Source organism: Simochromis diagramma, unplaced genomic scaffold (assembly GCF_900408965.1).
Source record: "Simochromis diagramma unplaced genomic scaffold, fSimDia1.1 OVJJ01000606.1, whole genome shotgun sequence".
Taxonomy (NCBI): domain Eukaryota; kingdom Metazoa; phylum Chordata; class Actinopteri; order Cichliformes; family Cichlidae; genus Simochromis; species Simochromis diagramma.
The window spans coordinates 539,092-556,449 of record NW_024387233.1 but is presented as its reverse complement, the minus strand read 5'-3'; the positions used below and the strand labels follow the sequence as shown (position 1 = coordinate 556,449).

Here is a 17,358-nt window from a genome sequence, read left to right as displayed (position 1 = left end):
AACAATATCAACAAAAAAGATGCATGTTTCCTCCCTTTTTCCATCTGTAAGTCAAATTTTCAGGTTATTATCAAACTTGAAATTACAGTTCAGGTTGGGCTCAGACTCGAAACACTGAGAAAATTATAAACTGACAACAAAAACACTTTGAACTCTAACCATAAACTGAAATTATGACTTACTGATGTGGAAAACAAGTTTTTTCAGTGGCAGGAACAAGCACCCAGCTTTTGGCATTTATAACAGGTGGGCCCTGTTAAATACTGCAGCACTGTGAGAACATTTCTGCTACTAATACTGTTTTCTTTCTTATTATGTTTACATTTAATTCTTATTGCAAAAATAAATTTACTCTGGTGGGAGAGTGCAGATAATTTTTTGCTTTAACAGTAAAAAAACAGTGAAAGTGAAAGTACAGATGCAGTGGCCTGGGTTCAAGTCTGACCTGTGGCCGTTTGTTGTGTGTCTCTCTGCTTTCTGTCTGTCTTCACTATTCAATAAAGGCAAAAAATTTAAAAGTACAGATACTGGTGTTTCTGATAAACTGATACTGGTGTTTGTAAACTTTGTGTATTGTAGTGCTCTGCAGCACCACAGGACAGTCCACCTTAACGGAGCTGAGACAGGTGACCTGGTTATGTCAGTTTTGAACCACGCTACATACAAGATGTGTGACGGGCTGATTTGGTTTATTTTAGTTTGTTATCCCAGCCAAGTCACCTGACACAAGATAAGATAACCTTTATTAGTCCCACACGCGGGAAATTTGTTTAAAGTTAAAGGTTCTGTCAGATCAGATTTTTGTTTTTAAAAGGCCGCAGACCATGAAATAAGTAAACATTTATCAGCCATCATTATCACAGAGCTAAATGCAAACAACAGCAACAAACACGTTCTATAAAATCACATCTCTAATCATCGCATCATCTGTCTACTGTCACCCAGTCGTCCTGAGACCTGCAGCTGTTACTGGGCGGGATTTGAATGATGCCACCAATCAGGAAGAGAGTGAGTCACTAAGGCACCGGAGTTACTGGGCGGGATTTGTGCAGCTAATAGTTTATTTATTGACAAATATAGTCATATATGTTGGTGGAATATAGGCCACGATAAACAGTGCTCAGGGACCCCGCCCCTCCCTGAGCCTGGTTCTGCTGGAGGTTTCTTCCTGTTAAAAGGAAGTTTTTCTTCCCACTGTCACCAAAGCGTTTGCTCATAGGGGGTCATCTGATTGTTGGGGTTTTCTCTGTTCTCTTTGTATTATTGTAGGGTCTTTACCTTACAATATAAAACACCATGAGGCAACTGTTGTTGCGATTTGGTGTTATATAAATAAAATTGATTTGAATATTCTTTTGAAGAAATGTACAAACGGTGGATTTGATCCCAGACTGGATTTCCAAAGAGGGTTAACGGAGGCGCTTTAGAAAGGATCCAGGTGTATCGCAGCCTGTGTAGAAGGTTTGGTTTCTGAAAACGGTGCAGTCCACTCTGCAGCGCTGACAATCATCTACACTTCCTCTCACTCTTCTGTCAGTCGCTGCTGGATGAATGTCTACGTCCCAACAATATGGCCACAATCAGAGCGTCTCTGCACACGAGGACATACGTTCACTTACGCATCGGTGACTCCCACCTGAAAAGAGAAACAATTGAGGTGATAAGTTAGTGTTTACAGAGACTCACGCAGTCAGCTGTCAGTCACTGATGCAGCACATGAGCAGCGTAGTAGCTTCCTCAGCTCTCGTGTTTCCTTATTAAGCATGCTGAGTTCAAAGACTTGCATGCTTGTATTACAGAGGGGTTGCTACCTTACAACATAAAATGCCTTGAGGCGACTGATGTTATGATTTGATGCGACATAAATAAATTTGAATTCAATGGATTCAAGTCTTTTTTCTCAGCAGATTTCACTCAAGACAAATTTAATGTTGAATATTTAGAAAAGTGCCCTGAAGGCCATAAAATCTATAAAGGGGAGATCATGAGGAGGGGACTTCTATGACAGGCTGATTGGTGAGGCTGAAGCAGATTAATAACAACCTCCTACTGACCTGAACGTCTCCAGTCTGTAGTCTGGATTCTTCTGAAGATCAATCAGTGCTTTCACGTCATAATTCTTCAAGTAGTTGTTGCTCATGTCCAGCTCTCTCAAATGGGAGGGGTTCGACTTCAACGCTAAGACCAGAGGATGGCAGCTGAACGCCGTCAATCTGCATTCCCACAGGCTGAATAAAAAATAAAACAGGTTTAGAAAAACAAACTCCCACTTCGCAAAGTTAGGTGTTTGATAATAATGTGTTCAGAGAAGAAGAAAATTTAACATAGAGAAGTTTAGAAAACTGCAACGCAAAAACAAAATAATAAAGGCAAATAGATGCAGTGATTCAAACTGAGGAAGGGGAAAAGAAAAATGTTGACTGACTTTAGAATCTCCAGCCTACAGTCTGGACTGGCCAGAAAATCACACAGGTAGTGCACACCATAATCCTTCAGCTTGTTGTTTCCAGACAGGTCCAGCTCTTTCAGATATGAGGGGTTGGACTTGAGAGCAGAGACCAGTAAACTACAACTGTAGGATGACAATCTGCAGATCCTCAACCTAAATGAAAAATAAAGATCACCTAAATAACATATTTTACAATCAAATCGTATTTTAGGTTTTAAGTGTGTTAACATTTCCTAATCCTGCAAACCACCATCAACTGAAAAGCAGGAAACCAGAATAAAAGAAAACTCTGACCTCAGAGCCTCCAGTCGACAATCTGGACTCTCCAGAAAAACACAAAGCAGCTCCACTCCTGAATCCTGCAGCTTATTGTCACTCAGGTCGAGCTCTCTCAGATGGGAGGGGTTGGACATGAGCCGACGGACCAGAGAATCACAGCTGGTCTCTGACAACCTGCATGAACTCAAACTGGACACAGAACAAAATAGTTTAAGCTCCTAGTTGAGAACATTTAGTGTTCACAATCTCAAACCTTTTATTAAACAGGCCTGAGAGTCAAACTATGTTATTGATGAGCTTGGATTTGGCTCGATCTTCAGCAGGAAAAGGCGAGTTCAGACTCTTTGTAGATTCAAATACGCATCTATAGTCATTAGTGTTAGTCATAAACATTGATTTATTAGATATTAAATTATATGTTTGTGAAAATCTGATCACTGAACACTTGAGGGAAGAAATATTATTATTTTTTGAATTTAAAGTATGAACTGACTTCAGAAACTCTAGTTTACAGTTGTGACTTTTGAGTCCACCAGTCAGCAGGTTCATTCCTGGGTCTTTCAGGTAGTTTCCACTCAGGTCCAGATGTACCAGGTGGGAGGGTCTGGACTTCAGGGCTGAGGCCACGACTTCACAGTGAGTATCTGAGAGCTCACAGCCAGGGAGTCTGTCACACACATTAATATACATACAACAAAATGTGTTACAATACATTTATAGACCCCATACAGTCCGCAGTCTGCTACACTCCCACATCAGATTCCCCAAAGATATCGAGAGGCCATCTTTTTCAGGAAAATGTTATTGTACACTGCGTTTAATGTGACTTTGGGGGTCTTCAAACTCATGGGCTCATGGGCATCCTCCTGAGGCCGCATTTGTTGGCCGATTGCGTCACAGCGATGTGACGAAGGCTGCCTAAAATCGTAGACTCCTCCAAATGAGGCCGACAAATCCGTCCTCCTTTTCTCCAGATTTGAAGGATGGGTTGGGTGTATCCTTTGTGGCCCACCATATCCCAGAATTCATAGTGCGGCCCAGCCAATTCCAATTTCCAACAATGGCGGCCGTTACTAAGTTTTATTATTAGTCTTTCTGGGTCACAAAATAAACTTTTAAGATATTTCCAGGTGAGAATGTCGCTGTGTAAACTTCAAATATCTGCTCAGTTTTTTAAGATATCACATATTTGTAAAAGTGCTCCGACGTTTTCTGAGACATCTGTTACCCACCAGCTCGATAGCTAGCCGGGGTTCAAGGCTCACTAGAGCTGGCGAGAACAGCAAACTCGTTTTCAAACCCAGCGTGGTCTTTCGCTACTCAGGTTAAACATAAGTTACTTAGATAATTTAAAAATGTTATTGTTTGGCTTTTTTCAGTGTTTTATTTGTTCGTGAGTTAATTGGTTTGGCTGAGATTAAAGTTCGCTCACTTCTGGCCTACCCGGCCTTCGAAGGACCCGGCCCACGTAGACTGCGAAGGCCGGGTCCTCAGGAGGATGCAGCCCATGAATTTGGACACGGCTTTTGTCTACTTTTTATGGAGTTGAACTTACTGAACATACTGCCGTTAGTTTCACATCGATACCAAATGATACACTGGTAGAGTCAAATACTACGTTTGACTCCAAAAGAAATTTCCAACCTGGACTTACCGAGCCTTTTTGCAGTTCCTCACAGCTGGGATCAATCTCAGTCGTCCCTCCAGTGATGTCTTGTACCTCTTCAAGTCAAGCTCCTCCAGAACCTCCTCTGACATCTGCAGCATGTAGGCCAGAGCTGAGCAGTGGATCTCGGAGAGCTCCTTCTCTGATCTGTTCTCTGACCTCAGGAACTCTTGGATCTCCTGAGATACCGAGAGGTCATTCATCTCTATCAGGCAGTGGAAGATGTTGATGCTTCTGTCGGGGGCGATTTTTGTTTTCTTCTCCTTGAGGCTGTTAACGGTTCTCTGGATGATTTCTGGAGTGATCTCTGCCTTGCCCAGCAGACTTCCTAAGATTTTCTGGTTGGATTCCAGAGTGAGGCCATGAAGGAAACGAACAAACAGATCCAAGTGGCCAGTTTTACTTTTGAGGGACTTGTCCATGACTCTGCTCAGAAAGACATCCAGAGATGTGTCACTGTTTTTGTTGTTCCACTTTGTCCCCGGGAATTGCTTCAACACCTCTATGTCCTTGTTGGTGTAACAGTGAAACATGTAGACGGCAGCCAGAAACTCCTGAATGCTCAGATGAACAAAACAGTAGACTGGTTTCTCGAAGATCACACACTCTCTTTTGAAGATTTCTGTACAAACCCCTGAATACACCAAGGCCTCATTGGGATCCAGACCACACTCCTCCAAGTCTTCTTGGTAGAACATGATGCTTCCTTTCTCCAAATGTTCGTATGCCAGCCTTCCCAGCTTCAGAAGAACCTCCTGATCAGCCTCTGCTACCTCCTGTGCCATCTCTTGTCCCTCATGATATTTGTGCTTCTTTCTCTTCATCTGAACAAGAAGGAAGTGTGAGTACATATCCGTCAGGGTCTTGGGCAGCTCTTCCCTCTGCTCTGTAGTCAACATGTCTTCAAGGACTGTAGCGGTGATCCAGCAGAAGACTGGGATTCTACACATGATGTGGAGGCTCCTAGATGACTTGATGTGGGAGATGACTCTACTGGACCGTTCTTCATCACTCAGTCTCTTCCTGAAGTACTCCTCCTTCTGCTCATCCGTGAATCCACGTACTTCTGTGACCCTGTTGACACATCTAGAAGGGATCAGATTGGCTGCTACAGGTCTGGAAGTTATCCAGATGAGAGCCGAGCGAAGCAGACTCCCCTCGATGAGGTTTGTCAGCAGCTCACAGACTGATGACTTCTGTGTGACGTCTGATATGATCTTTGTTATGGGGAAATCCAGTGAAAGTCTGCTTTCATCCAGGCCATCAAAGATGAGCAAAGGTTTACAGAGATCCAGGTTCTCCGCTGTGACCTTCTTTAATGTTGGATGGAAAACGTGGAGCAGATCCAGAAGACTGTACGGCTCATCTCTGATCAGGTTCAGCTCTCTGAATGAGAGCAGAACCACCACATTAATGTCTTGGTTTTCCAAGCCCTCTGCCCAGTCCAGAGTGAACTTCTGAACCGAGAAGGTCTTCCCAACTCCAGCGATGCCATTTGTCAGAACGACTCGGATATCTGTTTGTTGGTCAGGTAAGGCTTTAAAGATCTCATGGCACTTGATTGGAGTGTCCTCGAGGGTGATCTTGGAAGGTGTCTCAAGCTGCCTCACCTCATGCTGCGTGTTCACATCTTCAGGCCGCCCCTCCGTGATGTAGAGCTCAGTGTAGATCCTGTTGAGGAGGGTTCCTTCGGTTTCATGAGTTCCTTCAATCACATGTTCACATTTCCTCTTCAGTATGAGCTTATGATCATCTAAAACCTCCTGCAAACCACCATCAACTGAAAAGAAGGAAAACACAATATAAGAAAACTCTTAAATGTCTGAACAAGAAGATAAACTCCAGTTTTCAGAAATGAATCTACCAGCAAATAGATGTTCAGTCTTACTTGGTATCAAGCTGCTCTGACTGGCTGTCTGGACTCCAGCTGTGGTTCCTGAGTGGTGCCAGGAGGGCAGCTTTGATGAAGCAGACCAGTCCCTGCATGAAGTGAAGCACTGTCTGCAGAAGTGTCATAAATATCAAAGTTTAATAACATGCTGGCTTACAGAAAAATATCATCATTGAATCATATTTAAATACAACACCTCTGTTTTATTTCTGCTTTAACAGAATCACACATGTAAATTAGGTAATGATTAGTAAAGTCATCCATGTGCCCTAATGCTAATACCCTCACCGACAGCTTTATGTTATTGGTTTTGATTTGGCAGGATTATTGAAAGAAAATCAAAAACTATTGTACAGTCTGACCAATCACTGACGCTATGGTCCCTGCTACAGAGCAGAGGAACCCTCTGGCTTTTTATCAGTGCACCGGAGCACAGCTGCAATAGTGCATCTGTGCATGGGTAACTTCCACATCTGTTAAAGCACCATTAATGCTGGATAGTAGCTTTTAGGACAATATATGCTGCAGCTGAGACAACAAGTTTTTAAAAAGGCCAAACTACAGTTTGTATACCGACAGGACGACTAAGCTTTAGCAAAAGACTAGTAGACCAAACTAAAAAGTCAGAATGTATCAGGAGAAAAGTTACATTCAGGCCTTTATGTCTTGGAGACATAAGTGAATTGCATCCTGCTTCGTGTATACAATAACAATGAAAATAATGTTTTCACAGGACCTTTGAAAATCTAAGTGCACCCTTACTGCTTCCATAGGGATTAGGAGGGTACGTATCATCCAGGGGCTTCCAAACAAATGCCCTTCATTGAATAATCAAATGTGAACATCTCTATAAAAGTAAAAGCTTAGACAGTTTGCTAATACGATTGGACAATGGACAAATAAATGTCAACAGCTCTGTGTTGTAATTAACATTAACAACTATTTAGAGAAGAAGCGGTCTCTTACTCTGTGTGTGAGGGTCCGGGTTGATTCCTTAAGTCTGGAGGGGCATCTCTGGATATGTCACTCTTCATAGACAGCCAGTCAGATACTGAAGACTCTGCTCTGTGTCTGTGCTGCCCACCTCTGGAAACACAAAGATAATAAACTGGAACCTTCCTGATTTTTATATTAGATGCACACAGAACTGCAAGAACTCCTTTATTCATGAGTTTATGTTGATGCACGTTAAACAAGTTTCTCTTTACATCACTGAAGCTTTGCTGTGTTCATGGAAATGCATTCTTAGTTTTCTTCCTGCTTCAACATGAGTCACCTTCACCTCTGTTTACAGCACAAACTGAGTCTTACTCTGTGTGTGAGGGTCCAGGGTTGATTCCTTAAGTCTGGAGGGGCTTCTCTGGATATGTCACTCTTCATAGACAGCCAGTCGGATACTGAAGATGCCACTCTGTGTCTGTGCTGCCCACCTCTGGAAACACAAAGATAATAAACTGGAACCTTCCTGTTTTTATATTAGATGCACACAGATCTGCAAGAATTCCTTTATTCATGAGTTTATGTTGATGCTCGTTAAACAAGTTTCTCTTTACATCACTGAAGCTTTGCTGTGTTCATGGAAATGCATTCTTAGTTTTCTTCCTGCTTCAACATGAGTCACCTTCACCTCTGTTTACAGCACAAACTGAGTCTTACTCTGTGTGTGAGGGTCCAGGTTGATTCCTTAAGTCTGGAGGGGCATCTCTGGAAATGTCACTCATCATGGACAAACAGTCGGATGCTGGAGACGCCGCTCTCTGTCTGTGCACGAATGTAGAATAAATCACAAATTGCTCTTATTGTGTCAGAATCAGATTAAAAGGACTAAAGCAGCGGTCCCCAACCCCCGGGCCAGGGACCGGTACCAGTCCGTGAGTCATTTGGTCTCGGGCTGCAAGAGTTGAGGCTCAGGTGTGAAATTTATGGTTTTCAGTGTTTTTATCATCATTTTTTATCGTTTTTATGGGTAACTTGGTTTCCCTGGGTCTTTTCCTGTGTCTTATGAAAAAATCTTCGTTTTTTTGGTACCAGCACTGGTTTCATTTTGTTGTATTTATCCGTGACACCTTAAAGGCCGGTCCGTGAAAATATTGTCATCGGACATAAACATGCCTCACTGCACAGGTCACAGAGAGATCATTTTTAAGACAGGTAGGATCTCAGCCACGATAACAAAAAAATTCTGTAACTCCAATAAAATGTTCTAGCCTATGCAATAAAATACAGGGATCCATAGTGTCAAAGGCAGCCTTAGATCATTAAAGTAATAAAAGTAAAGTGCGATCATTGTCTGCATTCACCAACAGATCGTTTACCACTTTGATTAAGGCCGTTTCTGTGGAGTGATTTGGTCTAAAAACAGACTGAAATGGCTCAAACAGATTGTTTGTTGACAGATGCTCAGCAGGCTGCTTAAAAACAACTTTTTCAAAGACCTTAGGCAAAAAAAGGTGTGAGGTGGGTCTATAGCTCGCACCAACAGCTCTAAACCTGTGTCAAATATAAATCAGCTCAATCCCCTTTACACTACAGTACAAAGACAACATCCTCAAACCGGTAAATAACTCCTCATTTTGAATTTTATCTCAGTTTGGGCGCTGACCAGATGTGTCTGCAGCCACGTGAACAGAAAAACAGGAGAAAGAAGGTTTTTATTTCGAGTGAGTATCTGATTGAACGTATGTGTAGTTTCTCAGTCATCCAGGTCATGGTAGTTTAGGAGCTTGAAGAGAAGGCAACAGGACTTCTTTATGTTTTTTTATGGAGATGTTTCACCTCTGATCCAAGAGGCTTCTTCAGTTCTGCAGCATATGCAGTTTTTTAAGGGTTTATAAGGTGTAAAGTATCAGGTCTACTACAGATCCTAGAAAACCTCCAGTGTGTGTGTGAGGAAAACTCCTCATTTACATGAACAAATGTAATCTATCAGACAGATATAACTCAAATATAATATAAATATATATCTAATATAATCAATAAAAAGTTTCCTGGAATAGAGAGATATATGTGAACTAATAGTTCTGCTTTAAAAAACATTCTTCGCTCTGAAAGCTGACCATCAGGTCTGTTCTTACTCTGTGTGTGAGGGTCCGGGTTGATTCCTTAAGTCTGGAGGGGCTTCTATGGAAATGTCACTCATCATGGAGAAATAATCGGATGCCTGGAGACGCCGCTCTCTGTCTGTGCACAAATGTAGAATAAATCACAAATTGCTCTTATTGTGTCAGAATCTGATTAACTGGACTAAAGTTCAGGATTTCTTTAGTACAACTCGAATGTTGATTTAATAATTCATAACTAATAAGAAAGCGTTGTTCTTCGGTCTGAAAGTTAACCATCAGGTCTGTTCTCAGAAGAAGTGGTCTCTTACTCTGTGTGTGAGGGTCTGGGTTTATTACTGAAGTTTAGAGGGTCTTTCCTGGAGGAGTCAATCTTCATAGACAAACAGTCGGATCCTGGAGACTCTGCTCTGTGTCTGTGCTGCCCACCTCTGGAAACACAAAGATAATAAACTGGAACCTTCCTGTTTTTATATTAGATGCACACAGAACTGCAAGAACTCCTTTATTCATGAGTTTATGTTGATGCTCGTTAAACAAGTTCATCACTGAAGCTTTGCTGTGTTCATAGGAAATGCATTCTAAGTTTTCTTCCTGCTTCAACATGAGTCACCTTCACCTCTGTTTACAGCACAAACTGAGTCTTACTCTGTGTGTGAGGGTCCGGGTTGATTCCTTAAGTCTGGAGGGGCTTCTATGGACATGTCACTCATCATGGACAAACAGTCGGATGCTGGAGACGCCGCTCTCTGTCTGTGCACGAATGTAGAATAAATCAAAAATTGTAAAATGTAAATTTAAAAAAGTGGAATGACTTACAAATCTCTCTCATTTTCTTTTTAAATTCATAGTAGAACACAGTAGAAGGGTAAACATGGCCCTGTGGCAACTTTAGAGTCACGTTGCTGCTGTCAAATGAAGAATTAGCTCATTTTTTTTTACAGATTGTAGCTTTCTTCAGTTTAAACATCTGATGTGTTTTATATAATTTGTTGTGAACAGTCGGTCGTCTATGGAGGGCCTCGAGTGTCAGTCAAAGAATTTCATTTTAATCTGTTCAAACTGACCTAAAGTGATTTCCACGTCTCCTCGTCACGCTACTTGGACCTGAGTTAATGTTTAAATGGATCAAGTTTAAGGCTGAGCCGCAGTGTAAAGTTCAAAGGACTCTAACATGCAGATGTTACATTAAGGACAGCGCAGAGCAGCGGTGCAGCATTTCTCTCTTGGCTGATATTCAGCATCCGTGCTGGTTTCTGCTCTTATATAATCAGCCGCTCCTCTGGTAATGTCTCTGAGCGGGCAGTCAGTCGATCCACTCTGGGGGAAATGATGGCAAACACCACCTTTCGTGTGAGCCTGAATTAAAGGGATGCAACCAGAATGTTTTTCATACTTGTGGCCATATGGGGGCAACTAAAAATATTGGGGTGGCACACTTAACACAGAATTTCCAGTTTTAATATGCTGTCAAATTTAGGTTAATTGAAAAATATGGCAAAAAAGCGAGGCAGAAAATAATTTTGTGCAAAGTTCATTTCCTGCTGTTGAAGTCGACGTCATTGCCCCTTCCGGGTGCAGCAGCATGAGCATTGGGCGAAAACCGGGTCTTACTTTAGATCCCAGGCTCCGGGTCTGGGGTGGTTTCTCTTCAGAGGCCGGCAGCTTCGGTCCTCTTCTTCCGCCAAATCACTCATGTTCCCTCAGCCTGAGAGTGAAAGACGGACACGTGTCAGGTTCGGGAGTGAAACAGCTTTTTGAATCCTCCGCCTGATGAAAAGCTCCGTCTTTGCTTCCCTGCTTCACCCACGGAGACACCCTGACAGCAGAATAACGATCATTATGCTGAGATCACCCTGCTTCGCTCCTTCTGCTCCTCTGTCGGCTCCAAAATGGAGTCCAGCACTTTCACTTTCACTTCTCCCCCCGTGGAGCTGCTCCTCCTCTCTCCAGTTGCTTTCTGCCAATTTAATACCTCAAACATGAATATTTAATAACAATCCTCCAAACTCGGACTAATAACATGAAACATGAGGAGGGACTCTCAGCTTAGCAGTGGTTTAGGGAAACTCAGAGCACAGTGTGAGCAGTGAGGGGGATTGATTTAAACATGGTGTAGTTATTAATGCAATCTGAGGTGATGGAGATGTTGATCTGGTATCGTTTTGGTTCGGTGGGCAGCAGCTCTGACATCTGCAGGCGGCTGCTGCTTTAACTACGGACCCGTTGATCTGCCACCATCAGCACCATCAGCACCATCGAAACCTCACACTGGACTTCAGGCACCTTGGCTTCTCCTTTCCTCTTCCAGGCTCCAGATAAGGGGTGTCAAACATAAGGCCCAGGGGCCAGAATCAGCCTGGTAAAGACCCCGGTAGAGCCCAGTGGACAGCTTTGGAAAATGTGAAGGATGGTGTAAAGTTTTGGAGTTTCAAATGTAGTGTGTAAGCTTATTTTAACACTTCCCCCATGGCCATGCTTACTACACATAGTAATTTAGTAGCAGATAAACAATTAAATGACATAAAAGTTCCATTTTTTCACTTTCTACTAAAGAAATTTCAGTTTAAAATAAGTTAAAACAAATAATAACAAACCCTTGTTAACAAATACTTCCTGTTTTATAACTACAGTACTATACTTAGAGTCCGAGCACCAGATTTTTATTCTATTTTAAACATATTTCTTACAGTTTAATCCCAAAGAGTCGTGCTGACAGATTTGTTCACCGTGCAGAGAAACTGATGCGTGCTGCTGAGACTGGATGTTTCATGTTAAGATAAAGACTCACAGAAAGAAGAGTTTGACAGGTTGGCCCCACAGTGTTAGAAGTTTGACATCCCTGCACTTGGAGCTTCATCTTACTAATGATACGCAAAATTCACTTTCATCTGAAGACAGGACTTTGGACCTCCGAGCAACAGTTGAGTTCTTGGCTCATGAGCGGTTTGACATCAGGACTGCGACAGCTGTGCATGGTGGCGATGTCGTCCTCAGTCCACTCCATCTGAAGCTCTCCAAAGTCTTTGAGCTGTGCAGAACGATCCGGACATCCACGGTATCGACAGCACACACAGTGGAATCGGCATCAGAGCCATACTTTGCTTCTGCCCTCTAAGTCCAGCATGCAGCCCCCTGAATTGTGTTAAATAAAGTAAAAAACGTTCCTCAAACGTGCACTATTATTATCCTGCAGCACATTGAACCAACAGGAGCTGACCCAGCGGCTTCAAAGGCACATTTACATTCCAGCTCTGCAACAAACTAACAGGCGCTTTTTGCTGTGCCAAAGTAAAAATCACACTGATTTTATGGCCATTCAAATGTGTTCCCAGGGATTAGCTGTCAGCTGTGTGTGGATGCAGGAGATGCCACTTCCTGCTCTGCAGTATCATTTTTAGGTTATTATGCTTTCACATTTAAATTCAAGTGTCCAGAGTCTCTGGTGTCAGTTGTAACAACGTGAAAGTGAGAACTTTTTTTAGAAAGGAATGAAGTAACAGCTTCAGGGAGATCAAAGCACGACACTCTTTGACTGATTATTGTTTTTATTGTTTTTAATAGAAAGTCCAGCTCTCGCCGCAGGTACAAAAACTGAGAGCTGGCGTAGCAGCAGGGCTGACTGCGTCTCCGACAGGATCAAATCAGAGAAGGAGAGGAAGAGGAGCGAGGATGAAGAGAGAAGAAAGAAAGCTATGCCTCTGGTCATAAAGGGGGAAAACAAAATCAGCGTTTCATGTTTCATCATCCCAGAGCTGTACATGGATAGACGAGGAAGAGATCAACACTTACATATATATATATTCAATAATTATATATAAAACATAAAGAAAATCTGCATTTTATCCCTTTTTCTCACAGACACCCAGACGACCACAGAGAGGAAGCAGTTTCTAATCACTGACCCGCAGAAGCAAGAAGCTCAGTGGCTGTGGAAGATCATCTCCACCAGGAAACGATGAACAAAGACCGGCCACGATTTCAAAAAAGGTTCCCGACGGAGTAAAAAATGTCTCACTGAGTTAAAAATATCAAATTAATTCAGAGATAAAAGTCTTAAAATGTCATAACGGAGATGAAGAGTTCATTTCAAAGATTTGTGTTCGAGTTTAAAATAAGCTTTTTAATGAACGATGAATACAGATGTGTATTTTAAAAACAACTTCTCTTATAATTTGATTTGTTTTTTGGGAATGTGTCATTTTCCACTTTTGTTTTTCAAAATCTGACTTTACCTTTTAATATTTCACATTTTCATCTCTAAACTGTTATGTTGAAACTTTGTCTCACTGTTATTTTGTATAAAATCTGGACTCCTTACATCATAGTTTCATCTTTAACACGTGACTCTGCTGTTTAAAAGCTTTTTAATGTCACTTTCCAGCATTTTGATGTAAAAACTTCACTAGGGACAGTTTACTTCTACATTTCCAGTTTCTACTTTAAAACTGGACTTTTTCTCATAATTTAGAATTTTTTACTTGGAGCCTCAATCTGAACATAAATGATTTACACCATTAAGCGACTTAAACATGATTTTTGTTTTTCTTCTGCTGGTGGAAAACGAGCTCGCACAGTCTGAGTCCGGCGCCTTTTGCTTTATGTGACGCTCGCTTGTTTGCAGCAGAGGCGCACGCAGAGAGGGCGGAGCGTAACGGCCCTGAATGCCGACCACTGCGGACACGAGGAAGCTTCGGAGGAGTTTAACAGGCCGTAACAACGTCTGGCAGCGACGTCGGTGCTCGTATCGATCCAGGATGCAAAATCAGCTGTGATGATGATGAAGGACTTGAAGTCCAACATTGACACAATCAATCAGATATTTGTTCTTGGAAGTGTTTCATTAGGGCCTAACCCCAAAGACCTTCAGTTTAACGAGATATTAAATGTAGAAAAGATGGACATGTTTGTATTTTAGTGGCTGGAACTGATTCTTTTCACAAAGATCGTCCACAAGTTTCAGTGAACTGACCCTTTCACTGATTTCTCCACCACTGGACCTCCGACTGCACGCCCAACGTGGTTTGCCGGTAGTTTCGACTCCTGCTGGAATGTTTTTAAAAGTGTTTTTTTTCGTCAGATTTTTAAAGGGTTCGCTGACACAAAAACAGGAAACGCACCAGACGCCAGCTCACCTGGCAGAAACAGCGCCACAGCAGTCGAGACAGAAGAGTTTGACTCCAGAAAAACACGTCGAAAAGCAAATGTAAGACTTCTAAATCATAAAATAAACATCAGCAAAGATGAAAACAAGGATTCAGGTTTTGGAGTTTCCATATCAGGTCTGATAAACACCTCTCTGTGCCTCGCTCGCCTTCTTCCACTCACACTTCTGTGCTTTGTTTTTAATATTTGTATGTACACCCCCTCCTCGTGGACGTATAAAAATGCATTGTCTTGATTCATAGAAACCTGAGTTGCTCGACATGTTCTGTATTTACAGTTCTGCTGCACGTAAGGAGGAGATCAGCCGGCTCATACAGACGTCGCGTGACCATCGGTGGAGGCGAGAAACACCTTTCTCCCCTGTCAGCCTCATTTACAGGCAGGCAACACATCATTTTAGTTTGTGTTTGTGAAGGAAGAAGGAGAAAACTCAGAGTTCAAGCTGCTTCTGTGGCCTCTTCTTCTGCTTTAAATTTACTGGCACATCCTAAAACTGCACAAGAGAAGCCAGAGAGGAGCTTTAAAGCAGAGGTGCTCGGCCCTGCTGCACAAACACCTGACTTTACTGATGTTTTATCAGCAGCTCTCTGATCACGCTCAGATAAAGTTAATTATTTGGATATTTTACATTTCTATTTAAGCTTTAGTGCTAAAATTTGAAATCCCAGCTGCTGATAGGCTCAAGCTTTGCCTCCAGTCTCCTGAGGAGGAGGAGGGAGCACCGCCCTTCATCACATTAAGATCTTTAAAAACCAGATTAAAGAGTAAAATAACAGGACAATAGTGTTAAATATCAGACCAGAGTGTCCAGGAGACGTTATACTGATGACAAACTACTCTGGGAGGAGTGTTTCAGAAGCACAGCCCTCCCGTGGCCACCAGGGGGCAGCAAAAGCTCAACATGTGCAGCTTAAAATTGATGCTGGACAAAAAAAATACTGTTACAAAGACAGAGTGGCTCTTTCTGCTGCAAGTGTTGTTTCCACACTTGCATCACTCTTCCGTGATTTCCTGGATCTCTGTTTGTTCAAAGAATAAATCCGATCACGTTTTTCTTGCTGTCAACAAATCCCAACAAACTGATTCTAGTATCTTATCATGGGATTTATTGGCAGTAAGAAAAAACATCTGGAGGTGTCGTTACGTTTGCTGACCGGATGATCGAACGAGCCCACCGTCAAACACTCTGGACTAGAACACGGCTCAGATGTTTGTTCTTTGCTTTGTTGTTGCACATTAAAGATAAAATACTGGAAAGCGGGTTTCGGTTTGTCCGACAACAACAACACAGGCTGCAGACGGCTGCAGCAGGTTACTGAAGGTTAAATAAAATCGATTTCATTCACTTTTCTTAAAGAAAAGGCAAATTTATGAGAACAGCGTTTGTGCCACTGTGTGACGTGATTGCATGGATATGCGTTATGTTTTCGTCTGGGGCCACACGGAGCCAACAACAGTGAAGATTTAATGAAATTTTTGTTTTTCAAAATGTGGAATTTTTTCAGATTAACTGCAGAGGTGTTTTCTTTTTTTCTGGTAAATTTGCCATTTTTTCTTACTAATCTTCACATTTTCTTCCCTCATAAAATTATTTATTTATTTTTCTAATAAATTTGCAAAACTCTTTTTCAGGTAAAACTAGACTTCTTCCCATCAACATTTGCTGTTTCATTTCTCTTAATTTTGTCATTTTCTACTCATAAATTTAGGACTTTAAGCTAAAAAGACTTTTGCTCTGTAATTTGACCTTCAGTGACCCCAACACGCTGCTTTAGCTTTTTGGGTTTTAAAACCATTTTGAGGCTGAGGCTGCTCCGCCCGTCGGGCTGAATGTCCCACCGTCTGTCCTTTTCTGCAGACGCCGTCGTCTCTCAGGCTACTTGAGGTTTAGATGCAGGATCTACAGCTACGCAGAACCATGACCACAGTATGATAACAAAGACTCTAGCTCTTTAAATGCATACCTTACATTACTTTGTTCCTATGATTTCCCCCGTCTGGAGTAAATAAATACAGTACTTTTATCTTCCTGACGCGCACTCGCCCTCTGGGCCTGCGAGCTAGCGCTGATTGTCCAAAGCAAAAAGAGAAGAGAAACGTAGGGCTCGCCCTTTAAGGTTTTCTCGACAGCTGAGTCCGGCTGCTGAACAGTGATGCTAAAGCTGAGACTCTACGGTAAGACAGCAGAAGAGATCCAATCAGAAGAGCCCGCAGAGGTGAGGGAGAGATCGAGGAGGGAGGGGGGCGGCCTCTGTGCTCCTATTTGGCGTTAGCGGTTCCCAGGTCCATCAGTAGTCTGTCCCGCCGGACCGAAGTGAGGGAGAGGGAAGGTCCGGCGGAGGTCAGATCGAGGTCAGAGTTGACGGGAGGAGGAAGAAAAGAAGGAGGCGGAGGAGAAAGAGGAGGTCACAGAGCGGTGGAAGTGATCTTCTTCAACCCCCGCCGCTGGGCCAGAGTGGAGCAGCCCACCGGCTCTAGGACCGGGGGGACATTCCTGTTAAGGGCAGAGTAGGTGGCCGCCATCGCACCCTGTAGGAGGACCCAGAATACAAATCGATTAATCAATCAACCACTGACGGATGATGGAGATGGATGGATGGATGGATGGATGGATGGATAGATGGATGGATGGATGATGGATGGATGGATGGATGGATGATGATGGATGGATGGATGATGGATGGATGGATGGTTACCTTGACGAGGAGTGGTGCGTCCTGTCTGTTGAGGGTGTATTTGGGTAGCTGGTCTCTGTGCGTCACCCACGGGTGTCTGAGGACCTGCCCCGCTGTCAGCCGCTGGTGGGGGTCGACGTGCAGCATCTTAGACACCAGGTCCTAAAGGGTCA

At 42.7% G+C, this 17,358-nt stretch overlaps 2 protein-coding genes across 11 annotated transcripts in view; both read right to left on the bottom strand.

Moving 5' to 3' along the window:
- Positions 1-1,248: 1,248 nt before the first annotated feature.
- LOC120746918 (NLR family CARD domain-containing protein 3-like) lies at positions 1,249-11,279 on the bottom strand. Of its 9 annotated transcripts, none has more exons than XM_040052445.1 (12): positions 10,959-11,277; positions 9,993-10,097; positions 9,656-9,775; positions 7,942-8,046; positions 7,252-7,371; positions 6,259-6,395; positions 4,383-6,174; positions 3,222-3,395; positions 2,744-2,917; positions 2,426-2,602; positions 2,055-2,228; positions 1,249-1,636 (listed from the first exon to the last, which is right to left on the bottom strand). In XM_040052445.1, the coding sequence occupies exons 1-12, from the start codon at positions 11,039-11,041 to the stop codon at positions 1,612-1,614; spliced, it is 3,186 nt and encodes a 1,061-aa protein (XP_039908379.1). In that variant the 5' UTR covers positions 11,042-11,277; the 3' UTR covers positions 1,249-1,611. The 9 variants fall into 9 exon arrangements, with proteins under 9 accessions (XP_039908379.1, XP_039908380.1, XP_039908382.1 ...); XM_040052446.1 differs by having other exon boundaries at positions 6,283-6,395; positions 10,959-11,275; XM_040052448.1 differs by lacking the exon at positions 10,959-11,277 and adding an exon at positions 10,412-10,947.
- Positions 11,280-12,874: 1,595 nt separating this feature from the next.
- Positions 12,875-17,358, bottom strand: part of rps6ka3b (ribosomal protein S6 kinase, polypeptide 3b) — a 65,004-nt gene continuing 60,520 nt past the window's right edge. For both annotated transcript variants that reach the window (XM_040052460.1, XM_040052459.1), the window contains 2 exons: positions 17,207-17,347; positions 12,875-17,039 (listed from right to left, as the gene is read on the bottom strand). In XM_040052460.1, the coding sequence (XP_039908394.1) occupies positions 16,917-17,039; positions 17,207-17,347 (264 nt within the window). In that variant the 3' untranslated portion in view covers positions 12,875-16,916. The remainder of the gene's footprint in view (positions 17,040-17,206; positions 17,348-17,358) is intronic.